Raw genomic sequence first — 17,169 nt, 5'->3', positions numbered from 1 at the left:
TTTCTGGGTCTCTCCCCCCTTGGTGGAAGCTGCCTTTCTCGGGGGTTCGTCACAGCCATCTAACGGTGGCGTAGGTCCCATCCCACTCTTCTGACAGCAGTGTAACGATATGGGCTTTATGTTTGCCTTATCATTGTGGGGAGTTCACCACTAACGGCAGGAATAACGGAAAGGACGCTGGGTTAAACACGAACAACAGGAACTTATCTCAGGCTGGAGCGACCCTCCTCAAGCACGCTACCCTCTCTCACACAACTCCACTCTGAACTGCACTCTATTCCCTCTACTACCAAACTCTTTCGCGTGGGAACCGGGCACCCCTATTTATGCCCTCTGGCCCCGTGACTGGCTCCTCCTATCACGGCACCTCCCGTGTTCCCACACAGGGCTAACCCTTAACCCCAGAACTTCCCCCGCTACACTAACTAGTATGCACATGCACCACCCACGTGAAGCACCAAGCATGCACACAATATATATTGTTGTTCGACTATCCTCTGCTGGATTGTGAAGAAAGGGCTATCTAATGTTATATTTGGTACTATTTTGTGGGAACTTTATTTTAAACTATTATTGTTATATCGTTATTTCCTTTATCTCATGACGTACTTTAAACATACCATTACTATGCGTACATTCACAGTTACAGGCACTTTCTAATACTATGAATAAAGGATGGATATGTTCTGAAAAACTATATGATTACGATCTGTTTATAATCACCTAATATGAATTTAAAAGACATTTATGTACCAGAATACATTCAAAAGAGTAAGCATTTAAAGTTATATTAATCGCATACATGTAATGTTAAGCTCTATTAACACAAAGCGCAATGGGAAATAATAGGGATTAATAGTGTAACAATTTCGTTACTTAGTAGGTTCACAAAGGCACATAGACTCGGGCTGTACTTTTAAACAGCAACGCGCTCACATGTACACTGATAATTGATACTAAAGTCCCGTATATACAAATTTAATGTGGTGGTATTATTATTAGTAACCTAAGTGGAATACATATTAGTATATAAAGCAGTATTAAATTAATGTAATTGAATATATATATATATATATATATATATTAGTAGTAGCAGTGGAATAAATATGAGTATATAACAGTATTAAACGAATATAATGTATATAAACCGATCAGCCATAACACCTGCATAATATTGTGTAGGTCCCCCTTTTGCCGCAAAAACAGCCTTGACCCGTCGAGGCATGGACTCCACTAGACCTCTGAAGGTGTGCTGTGGTGTCTGGCACCAAGACGTTAGCAGCTCCATGGATCGTACTTGTTTGTCCAGCACATCCCACAGATGCTCGATTGGATTGAGATCTGGGCAATTTGGAGGCCAATTCAACACCTTGAACTCGTGATTCATCAGACCAGGCCACCTTCTTCCATTGCTCCGTGGTCCTGTTCTGATGCTCACGTGCCCATTGTAGGCGCTTTTGGCAGTGCACAGGGGTCAGCATGGGCACCCTGACTGGTCTGCGGCTATGCAGCCCCATACGCAACAAACTGCGATACACTGTGTACTGACACCTTTCTATCAGAACCAGCATTCACTTTTTCAGCAATTTGAGCTACAGTAGCTCGTCTGTTGGATCGGACCACACAGGCCAGCCTTCACTCCCCACGTGCATCAATGAGCCTTGGCTGCCCATGACCCTGTCACCAGTTCACTGCTTTTCCTTCCTTGGACCACTTTTGATAGGTACTGACCACTGCAGACCGGGAACACCCCACAAGAGCTGCAGTTTTGGAGATGCTCTGACCCAGCCATCTAGCCATCATAATTGACTTTGGCCCTTGTCAAAGTCGCTCAGATCCTTACGCTTGCCCATTTTTCCTGCTTCTAACACATCAACTTTGAGGACAAAATGTTCATTTGCTGCCTAATATATCCCACCCACTGACAGGTGTCATGATAACGAGTACAGTATTGTATGGGGATATCTTATGGTAAAAACGTATTAAAAGCAAGGTAAAATCATAGAAAACATGCTATATTATAGAGAATCAACTGAGATATGTAAGGTTATTTCTAACCAAGGGCAGGATTAAATAAAAAATGTTCGCAAAGTTCGAGCGTGAAAAGTCACGGAAGAGTCGCAGGAGGGAATCTCGCAGCTCAGCTCCTCGCTGAATTAAATCTACAATGTGAGGAACAAGGAGGAGCGTGTTTTGTCGGCATGGCTTCCAGGATGGGCGGGCAGCGCGAGAGAAACTGCTAGCCAATCAGAATGTCTGAAATTGAAGAGAAACCGGGGGGCGGCAGAGCAGGCCGGGCTGTGAGAAGAGCGATGGGTCAAAAAAGCAGAGAAACAATGGGATTAAATCAAAACTGTGACCCACCCGCTAATAGCAAACTACAGAACTGTACTCAGTTGTGGATTCATTTTCAGTAAGAAGACACTTTCTTCTAATCATAAATGTAACCACTATGATGTTTGTAGTTTGCTATTAGCGGGTGGGTCAAAGTTTTTATTTAATCCGGCCCAACGATGGCTCATGAAGGTACAGAAATTTTACGTTCCGCGCTGTAAATCGTAAGCATTAATGTACCCGCTGAAACACAATTACAAACCTGTACTTTGTAGTGGTTACATATATGAGTAGAAGAAAAAATAATTAAATAATAACAAAAGGCACCATTGATGACAGCTGTGTATTTTCATTTTTTTATGTCTTCACAGAAAACCTTATCCAGGAGTTATCTATTAGCCGGTTGACCAATGCTGATATCTACGGTTATATGTGAATACAAGAACAATGCAAATCTCTTATTCAGGGACTCTTTAAATCAGCGTTTACTTGTCATGTGTTCTTTGCACTTTCTATTGCTCTGTTTCGTAAGACTGCCAATAAATAAATAAACAAATAATATAATAATAAAAATAATAATAATAATAATAATAATAATAATAATAATAATAATAATTGTGTAGTGCACCCACCCCCTAATACAAAACTACAGATAATTTATTCTAATAATGAATGTAACCACTATGATGTTCATTTTGTAGTTTTGTATTAGCCAGTGGCTCAGTTTTTATTGAATGCAACATTCAATAAAAACTGAGCCACTGGCTAATACAAAACATGCTGTGAGGACCGCAGTGGGAAATCATAGGCGCAGAGTATAGCAGAGACAGGGAGGAGGAATCAAACTCTTATTTTCTTAAATGAACTGACGGTGTGAAGCTGGGTGATTTATGCACATGCGGCTGTATTCTTGATGTCAGATGTTTTATTGAGGTAGGAGCAAGCTGAAAATCTAATTAACCGGTACAAGCAGTGAGATTCACGAGCTGTAACTTGCACTGCACCACGTCCAGTTTAAGCAAAGTTCTCAAAGTAACTCGGCTGAATTTACGAGAGATGACCTTTTAAGAGAGAAGAGTGGCGAGCTGACAGAGAGGCATGACGATGGCGAGATTGTGTCTGTGTGGCAGCAGAACTGCAGCAGTCTGTGTAGGCGAGGAGGCGGAGCTCTGTGTGTAGCTGGCCTATCACAGAACGATGTGGACAGACACAGCTAGCAGCTGGTAGTACTACCCAATGAGGATTTGTCTTCATCACGAGTTCGGATATTGACACATTTCACTCGGATGATACTCGTGCTTGTAAGAAGTACATTATCCATACCGGATAATTGTTTCAGCCGAGAACTCGCTCAACCCTAGCATTTAGCACCTAATATTGGCCATTGTTAACGAATAGTCGAATGTTTGACTATTCGGTCTCATCCATAAAAAATACCCTCTACACCCTCCTTGGCTAAAACTCAATATATAAAGAATGCACACATGGTCAAGAGGTTTAGTTGTTGTTCGACCAAACATTAAAATGGTGCGTGATCTAAGTGATTTTGACCGTGGTATTATTGTTGGTGCTGGTGGTGGTTCCAGCATCTCAGAAACAGCTGACCTTCTGCAATTTTCACACACTACAGTCTCAAGTTTATAGAGAATGGTGTGATAAAAAACATTTAGTGAGCGGCAGTTCTGTGGGCAGTAGAGGAGAACTGCCAAACTCGTTCAAGCTGACAGAAAGGCCACACATACTCTTGACAACAGTGGTGTGAAGAAGGGCATCTCTGAATGCACAATGCGTCGAACCCTAAAGCTGATGGGCTACAGCAGTAGAAGACCATGCTGGGTTCTACTACTGTCAGCTAAGAACTGGAAGATGAAGCTACAGTGGGCACATGATTACCAAATCTCACCGATGAAGACTGGAAAAACATCGCCTGGTCTGACAAATCTCGATTTCTGATGCGACATGCAAATGGCAGGGTCAGAATTTGGTGAAAACTGCAGAAATCCATGGATCCATCCTGCCTTGAGTCAATGGTACAGGCTGGTGGTGGTGGTGTAATGGTGTGGGGAATGTTTTCGTGGCACACATTAGACCCATTAATACCAACTCAGTATCATTTGAATGCATACCAATTGTTGCTGACCATGTGCATTCCTTTATGGACACAGGCTACCAATTTTCAAATGGATACTTCCAGCAAGATAATGCGCCATGTCACAAAGCACGCATCATCTCAAGCTGGTTCCACGAACATGACAGTGACTTCAGTTAACTCCAATGGCCTGCACAATCCCCAGATCTCAGTCCAATAGAGCACCGTTGTAATGAGGTGGAGGGAGGTTCACAGTATGAATGTGTGGCCAACAAATCTGCAGGAACTGCATGATGCTATCAAGTCAATATGTACCAAAATCCATAAGGAATGTTTCCAGCACCTTGTTGAATCCAAGAATTCAGGCTGTTCTAGATAGGTGTACCTAATAAAGTGGGCACTGAGTGTATGTGTGTGTATACATATACAGTACTGTGCAAAAGTTTTAGGCAGGTGTGAAAAAATGCTGTAAAGTAAGAATGCTTTCAAAAATAGACATGTTAATATATTATATTTATCAATTAACTAAATGCAAAGTGAGTGAACAGAAGAAAAATCTACATCAAATCAATATTTGGTCTGACCACTCTTTGCAATCAACAGCATCAATTCCTCTAGGTACACTTGCACACAGTCAGTGGTCTGCCAAGGAAACTTACTGCAGCAGCTGAAAGACACATCATGCTTACTTCCCTTCGCAATCGGAAGATGTCCAGCAGTGCCATCAGCTCAGAATTGGCAGAAAACAGTGGGACCCTGGTACATCCATCTAATGTCCGCAGAAGTCTGGTCAGAAGTGGCCTTCATGGAAGACGTTCGGCCATAAAGCCATACCTCTGATGTGGAAACAAGGCCATGCAACTCAACTACGCACAAAAACACAGGAACTGGGGTGCAGAAAAATGGCAACAGGTGCTCTGGACTCATGAGTCAAAATTTGAAATATTTGGCTGTAGCAGAAGGCAGTTTGTTCACCGAAGGGTCTACAGGCAGCAGTGAAGCATGGTGGAGGTTCCTTGCAAGTTTGGGGCTGCATTTCTGCAAATGGAGTTGGGGATTTGGTCAGAATTAATGTTCTCCTCAATGCTGAGAAGTACAGGCAGATACTTATCCATCATGCAATATCATCAGGGAGTCATCTGATTGGTCCCAAATTTATTCTGCAGCATGACAACGAACCCCAAACATACAGCAAAAGTCAGTAAGAACTAACTTCAGTGTAAAGATGAACAAGGAGTTCTGGAAGTGATGGTATGGCCCCCACAGAGCCCTGATCTCAACATCATTGAGTCTGTCTGGGATTACATGAAGAGAGAGAAGTAACTGAGGCTGCCTAAATCCACAGAAGAACTGTGGTTATTTCTTCAAGATGTTTGGGCTAACCTACTTCCAAGTTCCTTCAAAAACTGTGTGCAAGTGTACCTAGAAGAATTGATGCTGTTTTGAAAGCAAAGGGTGGTCACACCAAATATTGATTTGATTTAGGTTGTTCTTCTGTTCACTCACTTTGCATTTAGTTAATTGATCAATATAATCTATTAACATGTCTTACATTACAGCATTTCACACCTGCCTAAAACTTTTGCACAGTACTGTATATTATATATATATATATATATATATATATATATATATATATATACAGCTCTGGAAAAAATTAAGAGACCACTCCAAGTTCAGAAATCAATGTTAAGTGGTCTCTTCATTTTTTCCAGAGCTGTATATATATACATATGTTATTACCTTCAATTGAAGAATCTTATTATTTTGACATTCACTGTGATTTTTCTAAAGAGGACCTGAATCAGTGGTTCCCAAACCTGGTTCTGGAGGTGTCTGCAGGTTTTCAATCCAGCCTGGTTGTCAGCTCCCTACCTGAATGATCTCCTCTTGCTAAAGAGGTGAAAACAACTGACAAGGTTGAAGTGAAACAATCAATAGTTCAGTTACAAGTTAAATTTAGAGCTCCACTGGATGAGCGCCAGCAGACACAGGGGTCCTGTGGAACTGGAGTTGGGAATCACTGACTTAGACATAACCAAAAGGAAATAAATTAATTTAAAGTGTGGGTATTGATACTGCATTTAAAATAAAAACTTTCAAACCATGAAAGTCTGAGTATCACCATGACCCACTATAAACTGGCCCAACACTTCTACTCAGCTGCAAAGTAATTTTAGGCTTTTCTGCAATGCTACTTTATCACTGCACACAGTAAGGCTGTGCCACCCGCCCCCCATACCCATCGACTCAATTCCTCCATTTGAAATTGCTCTGCTCTGTGCCCCTAATCATCACTAATAAGGTGGGATGCATTTGCTGCTTTTCATTTTCCTGGGGAACCCCATTAAAATAAAAAGAAATGCTCACCTCTGGAAAATAAACAAAATCTAGCTCTGGCCTCCCATTCAGTTTGTTTTAGGCAGCAAATGAGAATCAACCCTTAATTAGGCCTCTGAAAATTAGAACAGTGCCCCTTTTACAGTACTCTTCTCAATGCAACTGTACCAGTGGAAACAACCAGCTTCTCTTTCCAGATGTGCAGCAGCTGTCTCTCTTTCCTGTGCCATAGGAATGAAAGAAGCAGAGGCTTCTAAAATACCAGCCTTACAGTCACCAGAACCCTTTCTAAAATGTTCTCTTGCTACAAAGAGTGCCTGTCAAGGACTAGGTGACCTGAGCCTTTTTGGAATTCTCTTCTTGTCCCCGTCATTTTTATCAGTGGTATTCTCCAGTAGTTTAGTTAAAAGACTGAACTGAGCAATCCAGCTTGAGACAAGTTATTTATAAACAGTATGTAGTGATTTAATAACAGCATACATAATTAGATGACTTAATGCAACTAACATGACAGCTTACCTCATTATGCTGTTATTTATATCTTCCTTTCAATTCCAACTAAGGCAGGTTTGTTTTTTTATTTATTTTCTGTTTAAACAAATACAGCAAAGTCAGCCACATATGCTCAGTAACTTTATTGGTGTGACTGCCTGGCAGGAATATTTAAATTGGTCTCTATTTTTCTGTTACTTCCTTTTCTTTTTTTTGCACAAATCACATTACAGAGACTAGACCAACTAGTAAACAGATGATGAAGTATGGAAATGTTGCCTTACACAGCACTTATAGCGGCTAGTCTCTGCTACTGGAAGGGTATGGCAGAATTTATTAAATGGTTAGAAACTAGGCAAATTGAATAAATGATCACTGATAGTCTATAGGTATCTGTATGAGGCAGCTTTTATTGGGTGCTTTTCAGGGTTGAGGATGTGACATGTGCACAAAGGAGTTGGCTAGGCACCATCCTCCATATAAACCAATGGCCCAAATTGGCCCCCAACACCATATTAGGCCAAGGCATCCCAACTTTGCTCTGTCCTGTGCAGTCACCTGATATGAACCCTCTGAGCGCAGGTCCTGCAAAACTGTCCCAGTTAAGCCACTATTCCCTCTACAGCCTAAAACTGCTGATCTAATACCAGTGTGGAAGGGCAACATTCACCAACCATATTTTCCCTGAGCTTGGGATGGTTACCTAATTAAAAAGAGTCTCTTTCCAAACTTGACTGAATGGTTACCCACCATACTTATGAAACTGTCTAAGCAAGGCACATTTGTAGTCAATAGTGCACTGAAACCCATCATTGATGCATTTATGATATGAAACAGGCAACACATTAAATGGTTGATAAATAAAGCTTTGGAGAAATATTTCACAAAATACGTTAAGTGAAATAGATAGCTGGCATTTCAAACACAAATCTATTTAGACATCATGCAAAACACACCATAAAGGATGTGTAATAAGATACCATTAGGGGGTAAAAGAGCCAACAGATAAACTTTTAACCCCTTATATAGACTCACTGTATACCTTTATTCATATGCTAATTTTCCTTCACCACAAAGCTCTGCACAAAAGTGATAAATGCATTAGGTGCGAGTGTTTTTTTAAGGCAAGCAGTGCTGCCCAGTATTCGAAACAGATGACTTAATGTAAAGAGGTTAAAGTATCAGAAATGCACAATCATTGTTTGGTATACAAGTGATACAAGTGTGGTTGGATAGTGAAAGCTTGAATATAATTTTAAAAGCAACCCTTTTAACCCTTTTAATGTTCTTACCAACACACATACATACACCCACAAAAAGATATTAGGCCTTAGCTATTCCTTTCAGGGTAATACATATTACATACAGGACAAATAGTCAAATCGGTGTAATCACAAGATAGAGTACTCAAGGGTGAAATGTCACTGACACTGTCTTTGATACATGTTACTTTAAGGATGATAATGATAATTACACAAAAGCAGATCAGAGACCACCACCTTCACCTCCTGCCCTCTTCCAAAAGACCACCCACTTGCACATCTTACCTTGTGACTGAAATTTTTCAGCAGTTAGACTTTCGGCGACTTCTGTGGCAACCATGGCGATGGCAACAACGCAGGCCAAAGTCCTCCATACCGTTTCCATGGTTACTACTGCTAGCGTCAGTGCTGTCCCAGGCCTTCTGTCCCAACATGTCTTCTGGCCTCTGACGTCTGCTCACGGAGATGACCCAGTGTTCTTCTGTGCCATGACAGTAGACAGTCACTTCCTTTGTCAACAGTCTGTCTATGGGAAGCACCTTTTGCTCTTGCACCGTCTTCTCTTTCTCTCTCTCTGTATATATATATTATATTTACAGAGGGCAACGTGGGTCTAATGTTGTAATAGCTTCAGCATGTGATAATCAGAATCAAACAGGCCTTCCTGCTGAAGAGAAACAGGTTATTGTTAGAAGGTTTGGAAAAAGGAATCCCATTCACAAAAAGGTCAATGCCCCCGAGGTCCCATGTGACGATACCAATAGATTTGTTCTACAGTGGTGCCCATAAATATTTACATCCTGTGGCTTTTTACCTCTGCCGGAATCGGCTCCGGCTTCCCCGCAACCCTCGCCAGGATAAGCGGTTTCGAAAATGGATGGATGGCTTTTTACCTAATCCATCATGCGCTTGTCTGAGAGAAATACTGACCACCAATTAAGAGCCCCCATATGTTCAAGCCCAGCCCGCTTTTAGGTTGTTGTTTTTTTGCCATCTGGTAATGGAAGTTCAGGAGTTAACTAGGAAAGGGAAAGCACTGATCTTGAAACAAGGTTTACAAGTTTTGCCGGATATGAGTGTCAAACAACTCAATTTGAGTTAAACAGCAGGACCTTTGCAACCCAGCAGGCGTAATTGTTTCTCTTGAAACACCTTGCAGCTACAAAACTATTTAAAAAGCACAAACAAATAAATAAATATTTAGAGAAAACAAATGTCATACAAGTTGTACTCATTCTAGAAAATTGCTTAGATGACAATCATGATGACAAAGAAACTCAAAAGTACATTTTAGCGGGCTTTCTTCTAATCAAGCTCTATTAACCGGCACATAGCCTCTCATCTGAATAGCTTTTTCTAATTATCCCGTTTTTAATGACTGAGAAAGAATTAAGTTATGAAGGGGTGGGGTAGTGAAACATTTCTAAATCAGCCAGGTGACATTTTATCAATCTGAGATGAGTAAGTAGTTGACATTTTAAAGTTGAAAGTTTTCAGATATTCCTACAACTGCAAAGAGACTCAGTTATATATTTTTTTTGGATACTTATCCATAAGGTCCCTGCAGTTAAAATGCCCCAAACAAAAAATGTGGTTGGAGTCGTACCTTGTTCTTTTTTCTTTTTTTATCTTTGCATTTTTTTCTCTCACAGTGAAACTTGAAAACTTATTTGCTCTCCCTCAGTTTTCAATGGCTGTGCCTGCACTCGCTGTGCAGTGTAACTTTTCGCAGCGCAAGGTTGAACCAGAAAGCAGAGACGCCACATCGGTCAGCTGCTTGGCGACAGACCAACTGCAGGCAAAGGTAATCGGAAGCAGATGGGAAATGATTTGGCTATGGAGCAAGAGAACAAGTTGCCTCCTACAAAAAGGGGAGTGAGCTCTGGGGGCAGCGACAAGGGATGGTGCTCTTTTTCCCTGCTGCTCAGCTTGGATTTCCATTTCAGAGCAAGCCCACAACAATAAACCAGGAAAAACCTCAAATAACTCCTGTCATTCCTGCAGCAAAGCATCCTGGTAGAAAACTGGAAAGACATAGGTGTTCAGCATTCAGAAATTGACAAATAATTGACACAAAACAAAACAAAAAAATTAAGGAATATAGATTGAAATGAAGAACTGGGATAGCCTACCTACCTGATTTTACAGCTATTTTGTTTTCTCAAGTCACGGAAGCTTTTTTATTTTTTCTATAATAAAAATATTTTAATGTATTGGATCCCCAGGGCGCACCAAATGTAAAATGAATACCACATTCAACTTAGTTAAATACAAAACAATCTTTAAAAAGAAATGCAGTTCTAATTGCCAGCCACATCAGGCAAACAGACACAATATACAAACAAAAGAGCACATCAAGAAAAGTATTCTAAATATGTAGACATCTCAAGCATCAGAATGTAGCAAATTCACATGGTAAATCAAAAGCATGACAATTTTGTAGCTTCTGGGGATAGTTTCTATGATTTAGTTTCAGATATGCAGGTGGCTACACCTTTGAACCCCAGAGATGACTAACTTCAGTGCACAACTGTCAGTTTGTCTGGGGATTTTAATGAGAATTGCTGTGAGATACCTAGCTGTGAAGAAAGATCAAACATTCATGTAAGTTGTTCTTACTGCTTTCTTTAATACTTTGAACCCTGTCCCTGCAGTCCTAGGTGGTCCAGTCTAACTGACAAATTGTTCTGCCAGTGAAGGACCACATTCTTTAAGTCGTGAGGCAAACCAGACCAATGTGTATAATTAAGAAGGCTCCCGAATACTCTGAATAACTTTTATTTTTAAGTTGGAAGTTTAAGCCATTTAAGAAGATCTTGGATCAACTTTGGAATTAGATAAAAGCCTTTTTTTTGCTCTGGTTTTTGAATGTGTTCTTCCATCCATCCTAGAGGAGAAACTATAGACAATTACCAGTTCTTCTAATTAGGTGTGTGAAAGGCAAAGATATTTACCCAACAGCATTCCAATATCAAAGACAGTTGACAGACTGACAGTTGTGGTGCAGCTCATTCAGACCTGAGATGTGATAACACGATACTCAAAGGCCAATATAAATGTATATTTTAGATTTGCCAAGAACGTGCTCAGAGACTGATATGATTTGTGTTAACTGAACACTGGTAGAAAACCAATACAGGCTAACGTGGGAGGATTTATACTAATCATTACAAAAAGGAAGAGTTCTCACTTTTCAGCTGGAGAATCACTATTTTAATCTATAGTCATTCATCTATTTGACCTACCTTTCTACAACATTGGTCCTGATTGGTCCTCAGGTCTAAGGATGCCCTATATTCCTATGGGGAAAATGACATCCTCCAGTTCTGGCTTTTGGAATTCTCCTTCAATTACTCTTGGAGATGCTCCCTACTTTCACCTTGCCAACATCTACACTGATGCATCTCTTCTGGCCTTGGCATCTTTCTCATAACCATTGTTATATTGGTTATCAGACTACAAGCACTGACCTCACTAATCAATAATATAAGGTTTTAGTAAGTGTATAAACTTCCTCTAACCCATATAGATCATACTCCATCATTAATCTCTGGTCTCCTCTGGAAATAGACCCTGCGCCATGCTACAAATAATACAAATAATTTTCTGTACTTTCATTAAATGAGCACAGTTTTAACTAGGAAAGGTGCAGAAGTACACTTGAACTGGTAAGATCAGAGGGCCAACATGAACATGAACTACCTGAATCTTAAGTCAGCTTATAGGTTAAAGTTTCATTTAAGATTTTGCCTTGTTTCACTGGAACAGAAAGTCCTTAGAAGCGCTGATGTTCTCTGTGCTGCTACCTCTTGGAATGGATAAACGTGGACAGGCCCCTCTCAGGCCTCACTGCACCCCCTAAGGCTTTCCTAAGTCATTTCCTGTTGGGACCAAGTTCCTTTTATTTTCATTAGTCTTTGTTAGTGTCTTATATTATTGCACAGCTATTAAAGCAGAAAAAACTATGCTTTTTATCAAGTCTCATAATAATCTAGATTGTTTTTCTTTTGGCCAAATAAAACAGTCGGGCCCACATTATTTAAATAGGGCGTAACACATTTTATGACTGCTGATCATGGAAAGGTGTGTAAAAATGTAGAAGGTTAAGTAACACTGTGATCTTTTATTTCAGTCTTAGGCACACATGTTTTTGGCCAGAACATTCTGGTGTGTCTAACATGTGGTGAAAACTAAAGAATAAAGAACACACTGATTAAAATATTTTTGTTACTCCTCCAATAAAACCATAGTTATATTTTATAGTCTGTTGTGCATATTTATTGTTGTTTTTTTTCGGACCTAAATCTCTAAGAATCCCACATCTAAAAACAGGATCAAACAGGTGAGATTCGTCTGTGCGTTCCATTACAATTACCCACTACAAACTTCGCCTCTTCTACAGCCCAACTGCACTCACCTCATTACCACAATTAAATCGCTAAATGAAAAAATGAATACAATTGTTAAATTGTACACAAGGCAACTCAGAAAAGGGTTTAAACCCTGACCTGTTCTGTGTTGAGTTGTAACAGCTGGGAGATGAAAAACAATCAATTGATCACCAAAAGCAAAACAGACGGCTTAGTCCATAAAAACAATTACCAACCGATGGCAGCATGAGAACAATGTGGCAGACTAATGTAATGATAACTTACCGCTACAATCTCAAATGAAAAAGGGGGAAGGGGGAGTATGGCAGACACTCAGTTCCTAACTCAGGTAGTCAGATTTGATGGTTGCTTGAAACAGATTAAAAAAATACAATTAATCAATGGACTTGTCTTAACTATGTGAACAGTCAATTTAATACACATTATATCACTCAATTGCAACATCACCTGGCCTTCATTTCAAATCCTTTAAGGTTAACTGGCAGATCACACTGAGAGCTTGCCAATAACAGCAGACCAAGAGTACAGTAATATTAGTATAGTATAGTATTTTTCTCGCTTCAGTGTGGTGTTGCCACCAGAGACCAAACAGTTAATTTGTAACTGTGTTTTATAAGGTTGAAGCCAAGTCTCGGGTCAGAAAAATAGCAAGCTGACCAAGAGCTTCAGTGGAAATGGCAGGCAAATGCAGTCTGCGGCTGAGTTTTATAGAGTCCAGAGGTACAAGCAGATTCTTGCTGGAACGCGGTGGCAATGTGAGGCACTATATTTAGGTGTGATTTGCCGTCTCTAGGAGCAATACAGGATACGCAAGGCCGTGCATCACCGCAGGACATCACGCCAGAGAAAGGGAGGCATCCAACACACAAATGTAACAGTTACAGAGTTATTTTGTTTCCCATCAAAATAAACAAGCCCGAATCGAAACACAAACATAAATAAACTGCCTCCTTAAACCAAGGGAGCACATGCTATTGCCGCTTCTAAAGTCATACCCCGTTGTCCTTCAAACAAATCAACAATAATATGCAAACCTCCCATTTTATTTCTTGAATGACTTTCTTTTTAATGTTTTCAACCTCTGGGGCTCTACACACTGATATGAAGTCCAATGTACTTTAGATTTTGCACTAATGCCAAGTTTAGGATATTTTACTATAATCACTAACTGACAGCCATTTCCATTTAATACTTGGTAACCCTGTATTTTAAATCAGGAAATTCAGTGGCAATTAGAGGAACTGTCCGGTATTAAAGAGCCCAGGGCAAAACCACTAACCAACACTGGGAAAGTGTCCAGTGCTCAGCTATCAACATTCAGCACTCAAAGTCAATCATGGCAGCAAATGTATAGAATTCCTATGTTTTTGGAGGGGGGGGGTGTCTTGGGAATTTTTGCTGTTTTCTTATAATGTATACAGTTTACTTTAGTAGTCCAGCTGGTGTGTATTTGGGAAGATGACAGCCTTCTTTCCTCAGAGACTGAAACACTTAGTCTAAGGATAGTACGTATTATTTCTTGAGCAACAGCCTTAATTATATATTGTTTGGAAAAGAATACAATTCTTCAGAGTCAAAATCCCACCAAGTACAGTACTTGTGAGTTATCAAGAGAATTAACTGCTAAAAGCCTCCATGAAGAGCACAGATACATCCCTATAGTCCAGGCAGTGCTGGTTCCAGTCTAAACTGTGTCATAGATGGCTGGGACCAAGTGCACAATTGGTCCATCTCTGCTGGAGTTGGGTGCCTTGGAATGGGGCCCCAGTTTATTTTGCCTGCTTCAGTTTACCAGGTGTCTGAGAGCCTACAGTGTTACAGTGAGAGCTGCATCAGTGCTCCCTACAGTGCTATAGCTCTTAGTTGCCTACAACTGTATTGGTGTGGGAATTGTAACCGAGAGAATTGTCAATTTGAAAACTGGTGATTTAAATAGGGAAGCATAGCATACAAAAATACATAACATTGTACATAACATTGCGAGTACATGGCATGTCTATATTAAAATCACACCCCACCTACTTTTGGAATTCACAAATCTATTTTTTCCTTCTATTCTCCATGCATCTGCTGTCTTGTTTTTGCATGTGCTTTGTGGGATATTCCTGAAGAAACCTATATTTATTAAGGCATTAAGGTTATATTTAAACGTAACTGAAGGCATTCTGTGTAATTATTTGTGAAACTACAGCAATGAAAAACATGTCAGTATTCGGCACAGACGAAATCAAAACAGTGAGGGCATGTTTGGCTAGGCTTTTGCAACAGGTAGAAGGTTGGCTTGATTTCCAAAAGCAATAAATACATTAATACAAATATAATGCTGAGGAGTACCTTAAGAATAATAAACAATTAAAAACTGTTGATGCTGTATGGGCATAGCAGTCTTTCTGTTGCCACCCTGCAGGTCAGCAATCTTTGAGGCTTTCTACCTGCACTCACACAAACAACTGCAGCTATACAGCAAGCACTGAGACTAGCCAACACTCTTCACAGGTCAGTTGAAGTTCAGCTGAAGGAAGTCAGTCAAGATTAGATGAGAATTTCTGAAATGGCTGTAAAGAGGTGCACACTAAGGTTATGTAACTGTTCTTAAACATGTTTATTTACCACCAAATATCCTGTTCCTTTTGATGGACATTAGAGCAGATTATTACCTTAGCTGCCCTCCACATGCAGTTACCAAGACAGAGGACACAAGAAGTAAGCCAAAAACAACAACAAAAAAATATAATGAATAAAAAGAAAATAACAAAGTCTGACCACATGCATCAGTTTATCCACATAGATGGCAGCTTCGTAAGCAGTGTGAATGTTTAATTTTATTGCAGTGTAAAAGTATTAAGCAAGGAGAATTATGAGAACCAGAATTTCTCCAAAACCTTTCCAAGTTCATTCACTGACTGTATGCGATCCAGTGCCACCCTCCTCTTGTATTATCCCCCCTTGAGGTTTAAGTCATACCAATTAAGTCTTAACAAAAGACCACAGGTGTAATCGAACAGGAGGTTTCAAAAAGTTAGTAAGACACTGTGTAGTTGTGATGCTCATGGGCAGCACTCAACAGCCCTGGCGATAAATACAGTATGGATTATATTTGGATCCACTACTCTGTAACTGGGTTATAGTCGCTGAAAGCTGGTGCAGTTTCCAGGCCAGTGCGTTAGCGGTTAATTCCTAACGGTTCCCATGCTGGATCCCTCCCTCCCAGGCTGAGCTTATGAAAAGCACTGGACCGGCGCCATGTGACCCAGACTGCCTGGCCGCGGTCCACAGAAGTCCTCGCAGCGCTGCCTGAATCAATGCGTGCAAATAATGATGCACTGCTAATTAAATTCAGCTTGGTGTGTATGAGTGTGTCTATACGTTTTTTAACAAGTCAATAGAAAGCCACAAGCTCACATGAATGGCACTATTGTGGAAGTCCGCCGCTGCTCTGCGCAATGAATGTGCATCATATTTGCTTTGCCACACATGGATAGGTCATTTTTAATGCACGTCGATTGCAAAGTATGCTGTGCACTTTTTTTTTTTTTTTAATTAATCAGAAGTGTGTCGGTGACATTTCTACAATTCAACGAGATTCAGTGTTGAGTCTGTACACACAGATTCCCTGCCATTTATAAATGTATAACTGAATTATATTTATAAATTAAATATTATATTATTTTACGATTCAAATGTGCGTCTCAAGTGTCATTACTAACATAAAATCTACACACACACTTATAAACACTCATGTTACAGTTTTCATCTGGTGCTCAGATACATATTAAATACATTGTGAATAAATATTATTTAAATAATATTTGTCATTTGTATCGATAATGATTATTGTATTGCTTATGTTACAAGTAGACTACTACCTCAACAACAACAAAAATATGAATAATCAAGTGTAAAACACAAAAGCCATGATATTACGCGGGTCTACATCCGTATAGCTTAGGCAAATACATATTTCTAAATCTGGCGAACTGTCACCAGCTCCAGCACATCCAGATATTTCATAAATACACACGTCTAAATAGTGTTACCCTTGCACTAAAGTAAAAATGAGACTGAAAATAAAGGGGAGCACCTTACTCGTGTCCTGTCCTGTCTGTCCTCGGCAGCAGCAGGTTGTTACAATAAGAAAAAACTGCCGTCTGTTCCCTTCCTGGACGTTTCGCTTAAAAGATCCCTGCTCTCTTGCACATAGTGTTTTCTTTTTTTCACTGGAGCTGAGTCTCAAAGCAGTCACTGCCCGCCTTGCGTTTTG

The 17,169-nt window shown here is 40.1% G+C and overlaps 1 protein-coding gene across 2 annotated transcripts in view; it reads right to left on the bottom strand.

Moving 5' to 3' along the window:
• adamts10 (ADAM metallopeptidase with thrombospondin type 1 motif, 10) overlaps positions 1–17,169 on the bottom strand; it is a 96,209-nt gene extending 79,040 nt beyond the window's left edge. Inside the window, exons 1-2 of one of the 2 annotated variants that reach the window (XM_066695623.1) lie at positions 16,990–17,169; positions 8,803–9,184 (exon numbers count right to left, since the gene is read on the bottom strand). In XM_066695623.1, the coding sequence (XP_066551720.1) occupies positions 8,803–8,902 (100 nt within the window). In that variant the 5' untranslated portion in view covers positions 8,903–9,184; positions 16,990–17,169. The remainder of the gene's footprint in view (positions 1–8,802; positions 9,185–16,989) is intronic. The other variant, XM_066695622.1, reaches the window with a different exon arrangement.

This window comes from Amia ocellicauda, chromosome 22 (assembly GCF_036373705.1).
Source record: "Amia ocellicauda isolate fAmiCal2 chromosome 22, fAmiCal2.hap1, whole genome shotgun sequence".
NCBI lineage: Eukaryota > Metazoa > Chordata > Actinopteri > Amiiformes > Amiidae > Amia > Amia ocellicauda.
This window is presented reverse-complemented; position numbering and strand designations above follow the sequence as displayed.